The following is a 22,322-nucleotide window of genomic DNA, read 5'->3' as shown; positions in this document are numbered from 1 at the left end:
AGCACGGAGCTCTAACCGCCTGCACCACCGGGCCGGCCCCAGTAGTATTTTTATTATGTTTGTAGATTTCCCTTATTTAAAGGAAATTTAGTGTAAAAAATATATCCCGAGTAATAGTTTTCCTCAAAACAATGTGAATCCATGGTGGGGGGAGAGGAAGAAGTCTATCATAGATGAAAGGATGCTCCATTCTGTGTTCCTGTTTCTGTCTTTCTGTCTCCTCCCTTTCAGAATAAACTGTGCTTAGAAACTTCACGACATTCTCTTCTGCTTGGCTTCTGGGTAACAGGTATGGTAGTTGTCACTTCTGATCTCTTTACTGATTTTCTCTCTGCCTGCCGGGGCTCTTCCCTAGGGATTAGGGATTGAGGGACTGCGTTAACTTTTTTCACTTGCCCTCTGTGCTTCTGCCTTCAACTCTAACCTATGTGTTAGCGTGGCTCTCAAACTTCAGCATGCAGTGAACTCATTTGGAGTATTTCTTCAAACAGATTGTTGACTCCACCTCCAGAGTTTCTGATTCAGTAGGTCTGGGATGGGGCCTGAAAATTGTCAAGCCCTGCAAGTTCCTCGGTGATGCTGATGCTGCTGACACACAGATGATACTTTGAGAAGCTCTGCTTTCTGCTAATGATTCGCACATCTACAGGCTTGGATTCCTCCTCTTAGCCCTTTTCAGGTTTCATTATTCCTAACTCTCAACAACAAAATTCCATTTGGCTATTCCATTATCATTGTTAAGTCTAGTGTGTATAAAACTAAATTCCTTATTTTAGCTATAGTACATCCACAGTGGAATCTACTTTCAGATTTTCCTATCTTTGTTGATAGTAGTAGTATAGTACTCGCTGAATCTTTTAGGTTTTAAGTTCTTCAAATCCTTTTAACATATCTTCTTTCATATTCACTTAATCACTAAGTTCCATCTTTTTTCTTCTAAATCTGGCCCTTATTCATGCCTTGCTCTTCAATTACACTGCTTATCAACCAAGACTAAAACCTTATCACTTCATTTTTGAGTTAGGTAACAGCCTCCTAGCTTATCATCCTTGACTCTGTAGCTTCTTTTCATCTGCAGGACATTCTGATTTGCTTTAAACATGTTCACTCTGCCATTTTCTCAGTCCACGATCCTTCATTGAAACATAAGAGAGTATCTTCACAACTTGGGATAGGCAAAGAATTCTTGGATGAGATACAAAAAGTACAGTACTAACCATAAAATAAAATATTGGACTTCGTTATAATGAATAACTTCTGTTCATCAAAAAACACCATTAAGAAAATGAATACACTAGCCATAGACTGGAAAAATATGTTCACTACACATATATCTGACCAAGGACTTATATCTAGAATATATCTTTCAAATTTCTATAAATGAATAATATAAAGACGAATGACCCAATTTTAAAAATAGGCAAATGACTTAAACATACATTATACAAAAGAAGATACATGAATAAACTCAGCATCTTAAGCACCAGGAAAAGGCAATTTAAAACCACAATGAGATATGATTTCATACTCACTAGAATGGCTAAAATCAAATAACTAACAATGCCAAATGTGGACAAGGAAGTGGAATAGGAATGTCATATATTACTGGTGGGAATATAAAATGGTCTGACTGCTTTGGAAAACTGGCAGGTTTTTTTTTTTTTAACTTAAGCATACATCTACTCTGTGATATAGTAATTCCAACTTACAGTGTTTATCTAAAAGAAATAAAAACATATGTTCATATGTTATAAATGTTTTCATTACACAGAATAATAATAGCAGCCTTATTAATAATAGCCCCAAACTGGAAGCAACTCATATGTCCATCACTAGGAGAATCGATTAAAAAATTGTGTCATATTTATACTATGGAAGTCATACACCTCACCAATGAAATACACAGAGCAGTGTGGAAAGGTGGTAGATTGACTAGAAAGCATCATAAGGGAATTTTGTGGGAACATGGAAATGTTCTCTTTTCTTTTGGGGAGGGGGTTACATGTGCATATGAAGTTTTCAAAATTCATCGAATTGAACATTTATGATCTGTGCTCTTTATTATTTTTAATTATACCTCAATACAAAAATAATTTTTTAAAGCCATCGATGGCTCCTTGTTTCCTATCAGGTATGTATAAAAATACGTAGAGAAATCAACAGGCTGACTTGATAAGCTCTGTAAAGACAAGGACAGTGTTTGTCTTATTTATTCCTGCCAACTAAGCATTTTACCAGCACAGCTTCTGGTACATAGTAAATATTTAATAAACATCTTTGTGTGAGTAAAATTTTTATATATGCGGGGCCGGCCGGGTGGCTCAGGCGGTTGGAGCTCCGTGCTCCTAACTCTGAAGGCTGCCGTTCGATTCCCATATGGACCAGTGGGCTCTCAACCACAGGGTTGCCAGTTCAACTCCTTGAGTCCTGTAAGGGATGGTGGACTCCACCCCCTGCAACTAAGATTGAACACGGCACCTTGAGCTGAGCTGCCGCTGAGCTCCTGGATGGTTCAGTTGGTTGGAGCGTGGGCAACGGCAACGGCAATGGCAACGGCAACTGGACCTGGAGCTAAGCTATGCCCTCCACAACTAAGACTGAAAGGACAACAACTTGACTTGGGGAAAAAAAGTCCTGGAAGTTTACACTGTTCTCAGTAAAGTCCTGTTCCCCTTCCCCCAATAAAATCTTAAAAAAAAAAAAAAAGGTATAAAAAAAAATGCGACATTAATTTATATATACTTTTTCCATGTTCTTTATAGTACTGTTTTCAATGACTGTGTGATATGTTATTATATCAATGCACTGTATTTTGTTTATCGAGGTCCCTTGGTGTTTTTTATTTAGATTATTTGACCTCTTTTTATTTTTTTAATTAAATGAATAAAGCTCAGTGAATGTCCTTGTAGCCATCCAAGAAATTACATTTTCCTTAACCCCAGCCAACACTGGGTATTATTGTTGGTTTAATCTTTACTAATTTGATAGACAAAAGTGGTATAGTATTTTTAATTTTTCTTTGATTACAATGTAAAGGTAGAGTACCTTTAGTACTCTGACAGTTAGATTAGTTATTGGAGAAAAGATATATATCCACTGGGAACAAAATTAAAAGTGGTCTTAAGTCAATTGCTTTTCAAGTGAATTTATTTAAAACAGTAGATAAATGTGGGAGGCAATGTGTCAGGGTGGTGCACAAAAACCTTTGAACTAGGAATTGGGAGCAAAGGAAAAAATGTTTTATCAGTTTTACCTCTCCCAAGGTGGCCAGGAAACAGGTGTGAGACACTGCTCTGCATACCATAACCAAGTAAAAAGTAGTTCCTAGACTGACTATATTGAGTAATATTGGTTTAGAAAGTTTTGCAGTCAAATAGGTTTCCTACTGGTTTACCTCAAAATCTATTTCCTATGTGATATTTGCAACCCTAAATAATTTTTTACCCTTTCTTAGAAACTGGGACTATGGTTCAGCAGTGATTTTAACGAGTAGCAAAACTTTCCGTTTTTCTATACAGCTACAGGACAGTCTAAGGAGGAAAATAAAGAAAAGAAGTGCCTTTAAATAAATTTGTAATGGTTAGTACTTAGACCTACTTTATATAAATCTGATTAATAGCCAGATTATAAATACAACTCAATTCTGTTTAAGAAATTGTGGTCTGAACATTGAAGCTCAAAAAAGACAAAGCCATTCTTCACTTTATAGATAACAGCTGATATATTTTGAGCACTTACCTTGTGTCAGATACCATGCTAAGCATTTTACATGCACTTTCTCATTTACTCTTCACAACAACTTTCTAAAGTAGATACTGTTATCTTCATTTGTAGGTAAGAAAACTGAGACTTTAGAAAGGTTCAATGATTCCTCCTCTGTCTGGTCCCACCCAGTTCTCCATAACCTTATTCTATACTACCTCCTTTGCAAAGGGATTGCCTGTGGGAGTCCTTTAATTATAGGATTCCTTTCATTAAAATAAATTAACGTATTTTATTTACAAAAGTTGATTTTGCATAAAGTGTCTTTTCAGTAAAATAATGGACTCTGGCTTATTGCTTGCTAGGACAAACTACAAGCTATGAATCCAATTACAGATTTTGGTAGATGTGATTCTACTTCCACGTTTCCCAGTTACTCCTTTTCTTGTGTAAAAAGATTCCATTAAGCCAATTTGCACTTTGTATAAGATTATGCACACCAAATTTTGTTAAAATAAATATTCTTATAACAGAGAGTAAGTTCTTTCAGAAGCAGCTGAAAGTTTTGCCACAGATTGCATACCACTGGTAGGGAAAACACACTTCATCTCTCATCTAGCATGGTTCCATTTAGCACTTCTGAAAATGTTTTGTTAATAAGAATAGTTGAATGTATATATTTGCAACTATTGAAGTTTGCGTAAGAACTTTTCTCTTTTTTTAGTGCTTCTTGTGTCTCCCCTGCCTCCAAATCCCTTTTCTCCAAAGATACAGATACAGTGACTTTCCCTTTTTCACAGTGACTCTTTGCCTTGGGTTTGTATCCTTCTGTGTCTGCTTGGTTATGCAATTTACATCTACCCCACATGGTAAATATTAATAGACAGTGTGAAGATTTGGATAAACCGAATCATGAGGAAACAGATTTCTTTGGTACCATATGGAAGCACCCTCTAGAGCATGAATTAAGAACAATTTCAGGAAGAAGGCTCCATTTGGGAAAGGAGGTCTGTGCAAATGGATTCTGACATATACCTATTTATCTTTCCCTCGGGGGTTTCTTACTGGCCCGACTAAATTTGAAGTCTGTCATGAAGAAAAATCCCTTTCCTATTCTGCTTTTCCTATTATAACTAAATTAACCTGAGAGGGGGTAAATGTTATATAACTGAAAAACCCATTAAGTGTATTGGTTTCTTTTTCCAAATATCCTGGTTTTCATGAGGCTCAAATCATCCTTTATTGAGATAGTGAACCCTCCTCTTTATTATGCACATTACTTACCCTATCATAACAATTCTCATGCTCTTTTATAATTATGTGTTTGTACTTTCCCCACACACTCCCTCTTTCAAAGTTGCATTCCCAAGATCTAACATGATGCTTATTAGTATACATAGTTACTTAATACACTTTTTTGCAGTCATTGTGCTCAAATTCTTTCCCTTCTAGTTACCTCTCTATCTATAGATAGTCAGTTAGGTAAGACTTCTTCCCAGAAACACAGATCTGATATTTATAAAGAGCTCTAATTTTTACTCACAGGCAATTTAACAGTATTTTTAACTTTACAGTAACTATTAAGAATGACCCCACTCACTAACAGGAGACAGCTAAGATTGGGGGCTCACATTTGAAGGCCTGTTGTGTTCTAGGCACTTCAATACTAACACTTACCTGTGAAGATAGGTATTATTTGTGTTACAGGTGATTAAACTGAGTTTCAGAAGATTAGATGGCTTCCCAGGATCTTATAGCTAGTATGCGATTAAGCTGGAATTTAAATCGATTCTTGCCTAACTCCAAAATCTTTTTTTCTGTTGATCGTTACTATATCTGAAGGAAGGTCAGATATTATAGAATCATAATGTGCAGAATATTAGCATTTGGTTTTTATCTTTAAATTCTTAGTTTAGCTTTGGGGTTTTTATTTTTCAGATAACATACACAGAATTCTCCCTTTTAAACTCCAGCAGATCCTCAAGTAACGACTTTTCATTCAACGTTGTTTCATTGTAACATTGATGAGATACCATAGGAACTTTTGTTTATATCAATTAACCTGTGGTAAAACTGATTTCTAAAACTGATTTCGTTATGTCATTTCACCACAGTTCCAAGAACCTTAAACCTTACTGGGCGCAGGGTTTTTAAATATATTCATATTTTAAAACATTTATTCATAATGTTGTGCCAGCATTACCACTAATTCCAGAACATTTTTATCACCCTTAAAAGAAACCCTGTGCCCACTGACGCTTCCCATTGCTTCCTCCACCGAGCCCGTGGCAACTACTAATCTAGTTTCTCTTTGGATTTATCTATTGAGGAATATTTCGTATAAATTGAATCATGTAATATGTGGCCTTTTGTGAGTGGCTTCTTTTACTTAGTATAATGTTTTCAAGGTTCATCCATATTGTTCAAGGACATGCTGCATGACCCTTGAACAACATGGGAGTTAGGGGCACTGACCCCCATGCAGTCAAAAATTGCATGTAATTTGTGAGTCCCTAAAACTTAGCTACTAATAACCTACTATATCGGAAGTCTTACCATTAACATAAAAAGTCGACCAACGCATTTTGTACATTTTGCACATATACTGTATTCTTACAATAAAGTAAGCTAGAGGAAAGAAAATGGTAAGAAAATCATAAGGAAGAGAAAACACATTTATAGCGTTAATTGAAAAAAATCTGTGTATAAGTGGACCCACATAGTATAAACCTGTGTTGTTCAAGGGTCAACTGTACTTCATTTCTTTTATGGCTGAATTACATTCCATTGTATGGATATACCACTTATTATTGTCTGTCTTTTTTATTATAATCGTCCTACTGGGTGTGGAATGGTATCTCATTGTGGTTTTGATACTCGTTTCTCTAATGATTAGTGATATTGAATGCACATCTTTTCATGTGCTTTTTGGCCATTTGTGTATCTTCTTGGGAGAAATGTATTCAAGTCCTTTTCCCATTTTAAGTTGGGTTTTTGTCTTTTTATTGTTGAATTATAAACTATAATTATTGAGTATTTTAATATATTCTGGCTATGAACCCCTTATCAGATATGATTTCCAAATATTTTTCTCTTACTGTAAATTATCATTTCACTTTTTTTTTAAACTTTTATTTATTTTAAGTGTGTTTTTCCAGGACCCGTCAGCTCCAAGTCAAGCAGTTGTTTCACTGTAGTTGTGGAGGGCACAGCTCACAGTGGCCCATGCAGGGATCGAACCGACAACCTTATTGTTAAGAGCACTGTGATCTAACCAACGGAGCTAACAGGCCGCCCCAATCATTTTACTTTCTTGATAGTGTTTTTTGATGCACAGAATTTTTAATTTTGATAAAAATCTATTTTTTTTCTTTGGTTGTTTGTGCTTTATGTGTGATATCTAAGAAACTTGCCTAATCCAAAGTCACGAAGATGTTCACCTATTTTCTTTTAAGAGTTTTACAGTTTTCACTCTTACACTTAGGTCTTTGGCCTATTTTATTTAATTTTTGTTTGTGGATATCCAGTTGTCAAAGCACATTTCTTGACTGTTCTTTCCCCACTGAATTATTTTGGTAACCTTGTCAAAAATCAATTGACCATAACAAAAACTCAATAACAAAAAAATGAAATAACTAAATTTAAAAAAAGGCAAAGAACTTGAATAAACATTTCTCCAAAGAAGATACATAAATGGCCAACACGCACATGAAAAGATGCTCAACATCACTAATCATTAGAGAAATGCAAATCAGAACCACAATGAGATGGCAATCATTTCACACCCATCAAAATGGCCACTATAAAAAGAAAATAACAAGTGTTTGGCAAGGATGAGGAGAAATTGGAACCCTGGTGTGATGTTGGTGGAATTGAAAAATGGTGTACCCACTATGAAAAACAATATGGAGGTTCCTTTAAAAACGAAAAACAGAATTACCATATAATCCAGCAATTCCACTTCTGGGTATATATATTCAAAAAAATTGAAAGCAGGATCTTGAAGAGATATCTGTAGACCCATGTTCATCACAATACTCAAAAGGTGAAACAACCCAAATGTCCATCAGTGAATGAATGGATAAACAAAATGATATATACATACAATGGAATATTATTCAGCTTTAAAAAAGAAGGAAGTCCTGTCATACACTACAACATGGATGAATCTTGAGGATGTTATGCCAAGTGAAGTAAGCCAATCACAAAAAGACAAAAATTGTATGACTACTTGTGAGATGTGTCTGAAGTAGCCAAACTTGGGATGGCCCAGTGGCTCAGGTGGTTGGAGCACTGTGCTCCCACCACTGAGCTCGCCAGTTCGATTCCCACATGGGCCTGTTGAGCTGTGCCCTCTACAGCTAACATTGTGAACAATGGCTCTCCCTGGAGCTGGGCTGCCATGTGCTGCCATGAGCAGCTGGTGGCCAGCGTGAGTGGCCGGCGGCCGGCAGCCAGCATGGGTATTATGAGAAACAATGGCTTGAATCGGAGAGGGGAGGGGAAGGCGGAAGAAAGGGGGTAGAATAAATAAATAAATAAATAAATAAATAAATAAAGTAGTCAGACTTATAGAGCCAGGGGCTGGGGGTTGGGGTGTTGTTCAATGGGCATAAAATTTCAGATTTGCAAGATGAAAAAGTTCTGAAGATTCATCACACAGTGTGAATATAGTTAACACTATTGAACTGTACATTTAAAAATAGTTAAGATGGTAAATTTTATGGTTTTTGCCACGATTACAATTATTTTAAATCAATTGATCATAAATGTATAGATTTATTTCTGAGCTCTCAATTCTAGTCCAATTCTATTCTTCTCTTATGCCAATGCTACATAGTCTTGATTACTATAGTCATATAGTAGTTTTGAAATAGGAAAGGGGAAGCCCTCCAGTTTTGTTCTTCTTTTTCAGAATTGTTTTGGCTATCCTGGGTCCTCCTGTTTTCATATGAGTTTTAGGATTGGCTCTAAATTTCTACACAAAAGGCAGCAGGAATTTGGTAGATTGTATTACATCTGTAGATCAATTTGGGGAACACCAACATCTTAACAATATTAAGTCTTCCAATTCATGAACCAGATGTCTTTCCACTTACTTTGGTCTTTAATTTCTGTTAATGATGTTTTGTAGTTTTTATCATTTACAAGCTCTTCATAAATTTAGGCCAATCTCAAAAAGGCTCAATACGAAAGTTTTCATCGTCTTTACGCTGCTGTGTTTCTTTGGCACACTAACCCTATGATACATGTTGCAATGCATACTTTCCCTCCACTCCAAGTAAATACACTCACTCTTATTCCAAGCATCTTCTCCCCCATCTCTTCCATGATATCAAAAGTAGTCTTTTGACTTTCTTCTTCATAAATAGTCTGGATGCAGAGGTGCCATTTCTGATACCATTTACATTCTCTAAAAAGCTGTTTCTGTGATAATTCAAGATATGTCACTATCCCTATAAATTTAGGTTTTGATTATGGATTGCATCAACCTGGTGTCTTCCTCTTTGCACAAAAATGGAAGGAAAGATAGTTTATCCTAGGGCTCCATAGGCAGAATTTCATTTCGTCTATAGGATCATGATAAGTTGGGAAGTTTTCTTGGAGCTAACATTTCATAGTCTTAAGCTACATATACTGGTTTCATACCTCATGACAACTATAATTACAGAATATTTCTATGTGTAATGTTTAAAACTAGAATAAAGAATTGCAAAGAAATGGCAAAGATTCAAAATGGTGCCTCTCAGCCATCAGAGTACAAAGTGTTATAAGAGTTGCGTGCAAATGCCACTTCCCAAAATCATAAATCTAGGTGTTTTATAGAGTCCAGGATTCACAGGTGGTCCAGAAACTATATTTTGATAAACACTCCTCTAAAATATCAAAAATGTGCCCTGGTTGGGGACACTTAGTGTGAACATAAATCGTAACTTAGTAGCCTTGAAGAGGTTATGAAACCTGAGATTCAGGGAACATCTTAACATTTGAGGTGCTCATTTTGGTACATTCACAATGAACCTTCATGTTCAGACTTGAATTATAGTAATTCAAGCCACAGACTTAACTTGGGAATGACAATAACACCACTATATTATGAATTTTTCTTTGTATAGCCTTACCTGAATTAGGTATTCTCCCCCCACTTTCTGTTGGTATGATTTTTTTACTTCATCATTCTAGCTATCAAATGTGCATAGCTCCAATAGTCAAGTCAGCTATAGCTTACTAATGTCTAAAGGTTGGCTCTGGCAGAAGAATCATGTACTTCTGAGTGTTTATTTAACTAATCTTTTTTAGATGAACTTTCAGCTTAATTCATTCCTATTCATTGATCTATCCAACATTTACTGAGCATCAGCTTGTGCCAACTTCTATAGTAAGTGGTGCTGGAGATACCACAGTGAACAAAATATTCTAAAAGTTCCATGCTCTAAGAAATGAGTAAAGTAGGTTCACCAGTGCTGGGAGGAAGATAATAAACATTAAGAACATAATACAATAAGTGCTATAAGGAAAAATAAGTCAAAGTGAGAATAGAGAGTGACAGAAAATGGCAAGAGAGAGGCTTAAAAAATTTTTTTTAAAAAGACCATAAAAAACAGCATTTAAGCAGAAATCTGAAGTGCCAAAAGATTTTAGCACTTGTATTTGTTTGATTTCTGGCATTTGCCATAAAAATGATAGAATTTACCATCGAAAAAGGACCATTCAATCATTAAACTTTAGAGTTCTTAAAAACAACAAAACTCTTTTGATGAAGTCTGATGCAGAAATGGAACACGTGAGAATGGTGCAGCTCTGGTTGACATGCAAGAGTGGGGGGTCCAGAACCCCGCTGTTCCTCCTCCCTAGCTCTCCCTACCCTTTCTCCTCCAAGCACCTTGGGAGCTCTTTTAGGGAGCCCAGCACAGTGTGAAAACTCCTTAGTCTGCAGATGAATAAATTAAAGCTAAGAGGCCCTAAACAGCTGCCTGTGGTCAGTCAACTAGTTATTAGCTAAAGCTCGTTCCACCTTATTATTCAGTCAGAGAATGTTTGAGCATCCAGTGTGTGCCAGGTGCTGTGTTAGGAGAGTTCTGTGGGTATATCAGAGAACGAAGACAAGTCCCTGACCTCAGGAAGTTTTTAGTTTTAGTTTACGAGTATAGTGGGAGGAGATAAACAAGAAAATAGGTCATTTATAGTATAAGGTAGATTGTGGTGATAGCATCTATCCATATGGAAGCTCAGAGAAAGCTCTGCAGGAACTGGTTTCTTAAAGAATAAATTAGAGCAGTTAAGAGGTGCTTCAGTCATATACTTAAATGAGGATTAATCTGGATGCTTTCAGCTACAAAGACAATCCCAATACATAACAAGACCCAAGATAGTTTGTCTTCCAGGCTTGGTTAGTTCAGTGTCCCTGTGATATTACCAAGAATAAGGGTTTTTCTCAACTTTTCCATTCTTTGGGTCACAACATGGCTGCTAGAGTTCCAGGGGTAAGATCCAGACATCGTGGACAGCAAAAATTCTGTTTTCTCTTTTAAGGGCCAAAGGGAGCCTTTTGAAATCTTTCCCTATGTTTCCCTTCTTGTCCCATTGACCAGACTGTTTCACATACCCACTCTCAGACCAGTTGCCAGCTGGAGAATGGGATTACTACGATTTCCTCAACCTAATTAGGATTCACCCTGGTGTTTCCTCCTGTTTATGCATTGTGAGACTTTTTTTTTTTATGGAGACTTTTCGCTGAACATAGAAAATATTTCCATACAGTAGTTACATATTTATCATATATAAATTAATTGCATGTGTTATCTTTGCAATTTGTTATCTTCTTATGAAAGCATAGTAAGGATTAAAGGAATCTCAGTCATGGTGAGCCCAAAGTGTTGGAATAAACATATTCCAATGTTTTAAATTTGCTTTTAAGGTTGTCTGCTGTCATAACACCTATCATTTCAGTTTCCTCATAACCTTCCAGTTATCATGAGAGTCATAAACCTTGTTAATCCTTGAAACAGAAAGCCTGAAATCCAATTTTGATTTGCTGCAAACTATACATACATATACATATGTATGTATTTATGTGGGTATGTATACAAATGCCATTTTATTATAGCGACTGCAAAATAAATAGCATTTTTCAGACACAGGCTCTCATAGTAAACAATTTGTGATGATATTCCTTTTACTTGTTATGAATTCAGATTTCACAAAGTCCCCTCTGCTGGAATCACTTCTTATAATTTGAATCTAGACTCCAAAGCTAACTTACTACAGATGTTTTTCCAGGTATTGAGGCTTATTAGAATAAAAGAGGGATAATTATGTCTTACAAAGTAAGAAACTGTTGACCATAGTAATTCTGTCTAAACTAATTATTTTTACTGTGAATTTGAAACTTCTTTTGACATTGCAGGGGATTCAGAGCAAACATTTTTATTACACTTCCTGAAATTGTAGTGACTTTTTTCTCTTCTGGTTTTTTGAACCTAGGAGGGGTAAGCAAGTGTTATTCTGTTATTCTCCTCTCATATTGGTGGGATAGGTATCAACATTTGCTTAGCTATCAGTTTGTCTGCAGAGTTATTTCAGACATTTTCAAGCTTTCAGTTAATGTGCTTTTATTTTCAAAGGCCTTTATTAGTTCACTGCGTCTGGAAGTTTAACATGCATATGAAATACCTGAGAATCTTTAAAATTCAGATTCTGCGGTCCTGCATTTCTAACAAGTCACCCAAGTGTTGTGACCACTTTGAGGAGTGAAGTTATAATTGTTATTCTATATAAGTCCATGAAATTGAACAAGAACACTGAAACTTGAAGTCTATTACATACATCAAAGATGAGGATCTCTTGTAGAAGAGGGATTAGATTTCTAGACACTAATCAATTATACTGGAAATTACTTTTTGGTATGAGGTGTGATCAAAAGATACAGTGAATGTTTAAATAAAAATTTATTAGTAAAAGACACATTGCCATTAATCCCCTCAAAATACTCCCCTTTCACTTCAAACACACTGATCCCATCGTTCCTGCCACTTTCTGAAGTAGTTCTGGAAGTCCTCTTTCGTGAGTGTCTTTAGTTCATCCTCCATCATGACAACGCTCCGTGTCACACATCGCTTCTGGTACAGCAATTTCTGTCACCTAAAAACATTACAGTGTGTCCTCATCCACCTTATTCACCGCATCTGGCAACATGCGACTTCTGGCTCTTCCCCAAAGTCGAATGATTCAGAACATCAAGGCAGCCATGACAGTGCAACTAAAGACACGAAAGAGGGCTTCCAGAACTGCTTCAGAAAGGGGCAAGAAATATGCAATAAGTATGTTCAAAGTGAGGGCGGATATTTTGAGGGGGGTTAATGGCAATGTGTCTTTCACTGTAACAATTTTTTATTTAAACATTCTCCGTATTTTTTTATCATACCTCGTATTCATCTCCCTCTTTTTTTCCCCACTGACTTTCTTAATAAATCCATTCTAATAACTTTATTTAAAGAATTTCTAAGAGTTGGGAATTTTAGATTTTCTAGAGCTAATTTTTTGGCTTTGAATGAATATTGTTTGTGGTATGTATTTCAGTTTGTACATTGTGCTGTTTTAGTGTAGGTTTCCAGTATTATTTGTTACTATTTATAAAATGATGATTGATTAAATAATATTTATGTCATCTTTAAGAAGATAACTTTACCTTCCGTAAGCCTTACTCTCTCTTTGTTCTTGTTTTTTTTTCTTTTTGTTTCAGAACACTGTAAATCGATGTAAATTTGTAGGGATCATGTTTGGAAAATGGAAAAGAGAAATGTGGTATCTTAAAGTCATTCTTTGAAACGCTGAACAGTTTTAGTAGAAATGAGAGTAAACCTGCAAGGGAGGAGACTAAAAATGTCCTCAGTGTTTATCACTACCCTCTGGATTTACGGTACCTCCATACCATGAACAACATGAGGGGAACTAGTTTATTTAAGGTCAGGTCCTTAATAACATTGAATAACGTCAAGTCACTGAATAAATCAACTCTGGATTCTCCTTTGTGTAAGTTGCATCATTTTCTGAATGTTGACACGTGGTTCATGCCAGCAGTTAAATTCAGTTAGAGCAAGATATCACTGCTATTTTTTTTTTTAAGTCAAGACCTAGATTCACCCAGAAAACTACATGAGGTGTGTACAAGGACCTAAAATTACCATGTGTAACAACTTAAAAGATTTTAAATACACTTTGATGTTGCAAAATAGAATAAACAGATTTGAGAGAGTTCTAATGTTCAACAAAGGTATCATAAGTGGTAGTGTAACTTGGCTTTAGTGCTGGATTGAGCCGTCAAAGGATTTTTAGAAAATATAATCAGAGTTTGAGTACCTGAGGGTTGTTGAATGGCTAGATGGACATGAAGTGTAGAAAAGAATAAATTAAAATTCTTATTAAAATATATTAGAGAAAACTATTTCGGGTTTATTTAAGTTGCAAGAATTTAATTTTATGCAGAATATCAAATAGTAGCTTTGGGACTGTTTTATATCCCATTATAAAGGTAAGTATGGTTTTGTGACACCTGTCTGACATGTGTATGAAAATATGTCTGTGCGCCATATGTTTGATTCAAGTATAAAATCTATTCCTTCCCGTGAGTGATGGTCCAAAAATGTTGAAAGCTATCGTATTTATCGTACAATAAAAAGGAGCCTTGAGTTAAGATGGTGGACTGAGCCAATACAAGAATGTCCCTTGTTGTTTCAAATATGTAGAAACACCAGAGAAAATAACCAGAAAAGGGTAGTATTGATGAAGATATGGTATTTTCAGAACACATAGCAGGACTCGAAAGCAAGAAAAGGGATTCTGTATGTGCCAAAAGCAAAGAGGACAGTGACGGTAGAGAGGAATTGGTGGTGTATGGCCCTCGGGGGAAGCTGTGCTTGTGTATGGCTTAGAGGCCTTAGTGTCCGTCTGGGAATAAGAGCCCAGGTACAGGCCCCAGGCTACCAATGATGGAATGCGTCTCATTCATAAAGCCTAGAAAAGGCTGTCCTTTCCATGATCAGATACTGGAAAAATGCGCCGCCTTCCATCCCTTCCAGACAAGGGAGGAAACTATTGCCTTTAGGAAATTAGAGATTGGGACTGCACTGTAAGAAGTAGGGCGCCTTAATTTGCATTACCAATAACCTCGTGCAGAAACCTCCAGAGCTCTTTCCCTAGAAGAAACAACCACAAAACTACCCATTATATACATCTCAACAACCCAGGGGATCACAGACTCCCTTGGAACATAACTGCTGCTGCCAAATGACCAGACACCCCAAATGACACTGAACAGACACAGGAACCAACTGTCGTGAGAGGTCGTGTTAGCAGATGACAAATGGTGGGGGCAGAGTTATTATACTCAAGAAATTAGAAGTGATTAGAGCAGTCTGAAAGGAACTTTTAAATTAATCTTTTTAAAATATTGAAAGGGGACTAAGAATTCATTAAACGAGTAAAATGTTACCCAAATAAGAGCAGATAGATTCTGAAAGGGAAACAAATAGAATTTTTAGAAAAAAATTGGTATCTGGGAAGATAGATAAATACAAACAATGTGAACTAACCCTAGGAAAATCAAATGATAGAATCTGGAATTTCAAGACTAGCCAAGAAAAGTCAGATTATAAGACCAAAAATACTAACTTAATATTAAAGATCTCATTCTGCCAAAGAATCTGATTAACATCACAACTGGCCAGTGCATCTCCCTTTTAGCCTTAAAACTGAATAGTCCCTGCTTTGTCCTCTCACTTCATTATCAGGAAGAAAAATGCAACTAATAGCAGTTCCTCTTTCCATTTGTCACTCATAAGACTTCGGGGAAATCAGTGTGGCTCTGGCTGCTTATCAAGAGAAGGATAGATCCCCTTGCAATAGTCTGTTCACATAAATTTATAAAACAAATATGTACTATGAAAGTATTTATACTTGAACTCGTAAGAGTGTACTGTCTTTACTGTTTCTTCTCCCCTCATATAATTTGATATTCTATGACAATATTATCATCGTTATTATTATTTTGCTCACTACCCTGTTTCTCCCAAAATAAGACCTAGCCAGACAATCAGTTTTAATGCATCTTTTGGAGCAAAAATTAATATAAGACCTGGTCTTATATTATTTTATGTTAGATAAGACCCAGTATGATATTATAATAAAATAAGACCAGGTCTTATATTAATTTTTGCTCCAAAAGGCACATTAGAGCTGATTGTCCGACTAGGTCTTATTTTCGGGGAAACAACGGTAACGGTTGCATAGTTTTCTTTAGACATTTGCTGACATTTGTATATGGAGATTATTATTCAGTCACTTTGATAGAATGTACTTGAAATTGTTTTTCTAGTAGTGGTACTGAGCTCAACTTTGATTTTCCATATCCCTCATGTGCCAGTAGCACACGTTTTTGAGATGACTATAGTTTGGGATATGGTTTATAGCAATAGAATAGACATTTTTCTGCAAAAGGTAACTGGTCCCAATGGGGTTCAAACTTGTGATCTTGGCCTCATTATCACACTTTTGTAACCATCAGACCTAATAGTTATATTATATGTATTCCAGCCTGTAATCTTGAAATCGAGTCATATTTTTTAATTACCCAGGGCTTATTTCAAATATGTAATTAAAAATCACTTTGGGACATTTCTCACTTTTGTTTGATAGTAAAAGTAACAAAAGTAGAGCAGACAGCCAAAGAACCTAACTCACTTTTCATCTTCCCTGTGTTTTCTATGACAGTGAAAGTCACAAAAGTGAAGCTTGCAGGCAAAGAGCCTAACTCACTTTACGGAGAGTGCCACGGTACCTTTTTCTTTTAGTGAGGCTGTAGCAGGTCTGATGTCAGTCACTTTAGAGACCTTTAGACCTCAGTGCTCATTTATTGCTAAAATGTACCAGCTCTGCTTCTGCATTATGAAGATCATCTGTCAACACTTTGAGATATTCTCCTTTGTTATTAAGCTTGTGATGCCTACACTGTCAGGTTTTTTGCCAATTATAGTTAAGGTACAATGGTGTATTCACCAGATCAAAGTCTCACATTGGCGGTAGAGGAATGATTTGTAAGTCTTTATTCATCTGAATTGTACAATAGAACACCTGAGGAATGCAAATAATCCCTCTGAGGACACTGCAGGAAAGGCTGTTAAAATGACAGGGTAAAACTATTGTTATTCTGAATTGATGTTTTAACCAAAGTAATTATTTTTTATCTTGTTGTTTCATAACAGTTCTGGTTTTATTAGTTATATTGACTGTTTATGAAACAAAATGTATGATATTTTTATATTAGCCTTTTACATGGGCTTGTTTTATTTCACTTTCATTGAGTCTGTGTTTGGTATGTGATCTTCTATTAATTACGTATTTGATTGTATCTGAGTTGTATAATAATAGTATGTTTTAATGTACAGTTTTGTTTGAATAGTGTAAATTTATAAAGTAACTTAGAATCTCATAATGTTATTATAGGTAGAAGTATCAATTTAAATATTCCCCTTTTTTCTTAACCTGTCTTTCATAATTTTGGATAAGAAAATATCTGGTTTGGATTTCCTATTTTAAAGGACAACTACTTTATTCCAAAATAAATATTGATTTATTGGTTGAATGATTGATTAGATTGGACTGGTCCAGTTTTTTTAGGATGTGACCAAAAGGAAAAAAAAATTATGATCAAAAACCACTGATAACATATTAAATAAAGTATACACTAGCTTTATATAACAAACATGTAAAAACTATTGTATGAATTTTTTATTCCTTTATCCCATTCTAAACCTACTCAGTAGGCCCTATATGTTCTTAATTTTTTAATAACGCTGATCCTCTGCCATTTTCTTTGATAGGTGAGTGTTAATGAATTTGTGGTTTCGTTCTTGTGTTTCTTTTCCCTTAAAGTGACATTAACATAGATTATTTAAAGGATTCCTGCCACAGTTTTTTGTTTGTTTGTTTGTTTGCCATAGTAGCTGTTAAAACATTGGTCTAAACGTGCGAGACTAGTGGAACCATGCATGGTATACATTAACATTTTGAATATAAATTTCTATGAAATCTATATTCAGTTTTATACTATACTATTCCAGAGTCATAGGCATATATACAATGATTACCTGAGAATGAAAATTAATAATAGTAATTGCTGTTAATATTTGCTTACTATATGCCAGGCATTATTTTTCTAGAGTCTTTACAATATAATATGTACTATTATTGTCTCCATTTTTATAGACGAGGAAACCCAGGCTTAGACACATTCAGTAACCTGCCCAGGAATAAAAAGCTAGCAAAGTGGTAGGACAGAACCTGGTTAATATATTTACTACACTTATTTCATTTATGTTCTAACTACTACTTTGTCAAAATACTCCGTGCTTTGGAAGAAAAAAAAAATCACTCAGTCATCTTCAGGTAACACTTGGTATCAATTTCTTTTCAAACCCTTTGTGATTAAAGGAATTTATTTCCTCTGCAATTCCATTATTCATGATCCTACAAAAGTGGGGTTCATAAAAGCAGTGTGTACATAACCAACTAGGTTTGTAAATCTGTATGTTTGGACATGTTTGTTTTGATTAGCAAAAGTCTCCCTCAAAACCAATATAACTGTAAGCTCTTGTTAGTCCAATAAGGAACTGAACCAGGCATATATAGATATCTGGATGGAACAAACTTTTTTTTTTTCAAAGACTTCAAAATTAGCTGGCACTTTTAGGTCTGATTTCTATACAAGCAGAACTTTTTGTTTTTAAAAAATTTACTTTGTAAAGTAAGGAAAATAAATCACAAAATTAAGGTTTTCAAGGGCACAGGTGTTATTGCTGAACAAATTTATTGTAACTTAAAAAGTTTTAAAATATTTGCATTTCCTATAGATGATGTGCTGAAGTAAAACTAGATTATAGTAAAATATTATGGCGAATACCTGAAGCAATTGCTGCCTGTTAATGCCTTGACCTTGGAAAGCTATACACAAAAAGATGGCATCATAAAACCGTGCAATTCTTATGAATATGTATGTGCTACTTGATAATAATGAATGTGGTACAGTCATGCATGCACTACAAGATAATGTTGTGCCCTTTTTTGTCTACAGGTTGATAAAAATTAAAGAGTGGGTGGACAAGTATGACCCAGGTGCCTTGGTCATTCCTTTTAGTGGAGCCTTGGAACTCAAGTTGCAAGAATTGAGTGCTGAGGAGAGACAGAAGTATCTGGAAGCGAACATGACACAAAGGTTAATTAGCATTCATTTTCCCTACACTTTATTATCAACTATTTCCTTGCAGTAATTTAATTGCTTGCGCTGATAGAATAATAAATGACAGAGTAATTACCATTATAAAGAGGGAATCTTCTCCTTTCTTTACCATGAGACAGAGTGAAAAGATTTATTTTAAATTAAGTTTTTAACTGTCATCTGTCATCTCCGTACAGTGTTTTAATTATAACATAGGTATTAGTTATGTATATTTTTGAGAAGGAATGATCGCCAAAACTCTTTCGTCATGTTCAGTGGGGGAAGGGAAAGGGTGAATCAGTTGCCTTAGTTTTTTCTGAGTAGCCATAATAGATTGTTTAAACATTGGATTTAAGTCAAATTTGCTTTCATGACCCACATCCTTCAAATAATTAATATTGGAGGAAAATAGTCATAGAATGGGTAAATCAAATTTTTCTTTTTTTTATAGTAAACAATTCAAAATGATAGAGACTAATACAATTAAAACCAGTTTTAGAGGGGATTTCTTAGAAAATCCTTTCTGACATCTTCAAGTACATTATGAAAAATGAATAGTCATTTACTAATATCTTTAACATTTTCTGCTTGAAATGAATAATTTTAGCTCTATACCAATCTCTTGTACAGTCAACTTGTATGTTGAGTGAATTTGTTTCATTTTATTTCAGCGCTTTACCAAAGATCATTAAGGCTGGGTTTGCAGCACTCCAACTAGAATACTTTTTCACTGCAGGCCCAGATGAAGTGCGTGCATGGACCATCAGGGTAAGATTCATACTTATTCATCAGCTATATCCAGTTCCACACTATTGAATTCAGATTGATATCACTGACTTTGAAGTTTGTCATGGTGGCGGTTAGCTAGTCATTACAGATGAGGTTTTTGTCCAGGATAACTTTAATTATTTGTGAGCTGCTGAACAGTGAAAGTGGAGCGGCATTGATTGAGGCAGGTAACAATTGATTCTGCCTATTACATAGTCTGAATTTCTTCATCCTGTAGAATCTGTCTACCCTCCTCCTGTGGTCAGAGATAAGACGCACCAGTATTGTGCTTGCTTAATCTGTGTGACTGGGTTTGTCTGCAGTGAAATTGATGTTGCTTTTCATTTTGTATTCGCTAAGTTTGTTTGGGTTGCGGGTGGTTCTTTCCTCCTTTGCTTTGCTCGGATTACATTTTCAGCAATAAAAGCAATATGACATCATTATGCTCTTCATAGATACACAGTTGGCCTCAAAGAGCTAAACTCAATGTGTAATAATTCATGCCTTTTGTAAATTGAATTCATAGAAGTAATGTTTATTTTTGCTGTTATATATTCAGTCTTCTTAAAAATGTGATATGTATTTTAAGTATGGATATATACAATGACTTGATTACGACCAGAAACAATGACTAATTTATTCCCAGAGGACAATAGAAACTGAGCTGTAATGACTTGCTTTTAGATGTAAATATATTGTAATATGGTAGTTACTATTGAAAAATATTTTGAAATATATGTAGCCCCAAGTACCGTTAAGTAATATAAAAATAATGTCAGAACTTTTAGAAATAGTCTTTTTCATTTTTATTATGCCTTTTTAATAAATGCTACATGATTAATTTTACTGCTGCTTTGATTTCTGTTTGTACTGACCAGTGCAATTCATTTTACATTTATTTTGATTTAATATGGTTAGGAACATGGAGGCAGTTCAACAAAATGTTAAATGTGTTTGTTGTGTGAATGTTAGATTCACTTTTGTCTCCTCTCCCCTTTTTTAAAAAAAAAAGAGAGAGAGAGAAAAAAAAAAGATTGATTTCTAACCAAGGTTCTTTTATATATACACTTAGAAAATAATGTCAAAATAAATCTGAGTTGGTAAACAAATTGTCAGGGTTTATTTTTACTATATATTTTAAAGCCTTAAAACGTCCAAATTTAAGTATGTAGCAGGAAAGATAACGTGTTCTGGGCTTGAAGATCTGAAAGCTGGTTTATCTTAAGACTGATTGTAAGTATCCATGATTTAATGTGCTAAGATATTTAGTCAGGTAAGCATCAGTGAGTAGCCATATTAACCCAATACATCTTTTATTGTAAAAACTGTGCTTTATAGTGTCAGATTTCTTATCACTTTAACATGCTTTATTAAGCAGCCTTTAGGTCACCATTATTTCTCAAATTTCTTTCCATGGTTGTGTGTGTCTGGAATGTATGTCCTTGTAATTTAACACATGGAGTAATAATTAGACATTTCTCTTCCTATATCAACTTGAATTTTCCTCATGGTGGTTAGAGGCAGGATGTATAATGTAAAATGCTTGAAAATTTTATTAAAATTTTATGAGGATTTCAAAATTATTTGCCAAACATAAATTATATGATTTGTTGGAAATATCTTTAAAATCTCCCTTTATATATTGATTTTTATATGTTCTTTAGATGAGCTGAAAATTTCAAGTTTTTTTTTAATCTTTTTAAAACCTTTGATAATTCATCTTGAAAGTTACTTTAAAAAGAAAATCCTTATTTTTTTTCCACTGTGAAGAATAGAAAATCGAAGTGAAACCCAGGCCAAAACCAGACCGCTGCCATCTAAATCAATAAAACTGTGGATGACTGTTAAGAAAAACAAAGCTATGCTTCTTTAATATCTACTGATCTGTCTGTGTTCAGTGTTGAAAATGTACTAATTGTGTATCTGACATCTTAACTGATATTAAACTAAGTTTAAGTTGACCCCAACTGCAGATCAGAAAAAAGAAACTCTATACCTACAATCAATCATCTTAAATGCAATTAGTTTTCTCTGGTCTTTCTTTTCAAAGAAAGGAACGAAGGCTCCTCAAGCTGCAGGAAAGATTCACACAGATTTTGAAAAAGGATTCATTATGGCTGAAGTAATGAAATACGAAGATTTTAAAGAGGAAGGTTCTGAAAATGCAGTCAAGGTAAGGAATTATTTTGGGTTTCATATTTTATAATTTTTACTAATATGAAGACACTCAGGCAGTTATTTAGTGTATCAGTGTTTCGTGTTACTATCAACTGAAGAGCCGTTGTTGTTTACATACTTTTAGATAATTTTTAAAATGTGTGAATTATTGTCTTTCAGTAATTTTGTGGTGTTTTTTTAAAACTAAAAATAAAATAAATTAGTTTTAAATAATTATAAATAATTTGTTCACTAATGGCCAATGAAAAATTATACTTATTACATTTGAATATCTAAAATAGAAGGAATATATCTATATACATATATGTACATATACATATATGTATATATATCCTTATGATTAATTCAAGGTAAGGGACAGAAATTTAGTTAAATAAAACCAGTTTTTATTGAAACTTCATGG

At 34.7% G+C, this 22,322-nt stretch overlaps 1 protein-coding gene across 2 annotated transcripts in view; it reads left to right on the top strand.

Annotated features, from left to right (window-relative positions):
* Positions 1-22,322, top strand: part of OLA1 (Obg like ATPase 1) — a 149,471-nt gene that overhangs the window by 123,538 nt on the left and 3,611 nt on the right. For both annotated transcript variants that reach the window (XM_081051557.1, XM_081051558.1), the window contains 3 exons: positions 18,830-18,970; positions 19,645-19,741; positions 21,792-21,914. In XM_081051557.1, the coding sequence (XP_080907683.1) occupies positions 18,830-18,970; positions 19,645-19,741; positions 21,792-21,914 (361 nt within the window). The remainder of the gene's footprint in view (positions 1-18,829; positions 18,971-19,644; positions 19,742-21,791; positions 21,915-22,322) is intronic.

Source organism: Rhinolophus hipposideros, assembly GCF_964194185.1.
Source record: "Rhinolophus hipposideros genome assembly, chromosome: 6".
NCBI classification, from domain to species: Eukaryota; Metazoa; Chordata; class Mammalia; order Chiroptera; family Rhinolophidae; genus Rhinolophus; species Rhinolophus hipposideros.
The sequence above is the reverse complement of the archived record's forward strand: the minus strand, read 5'-3'. Positions and strand labels throughout refer to the sequence as shown.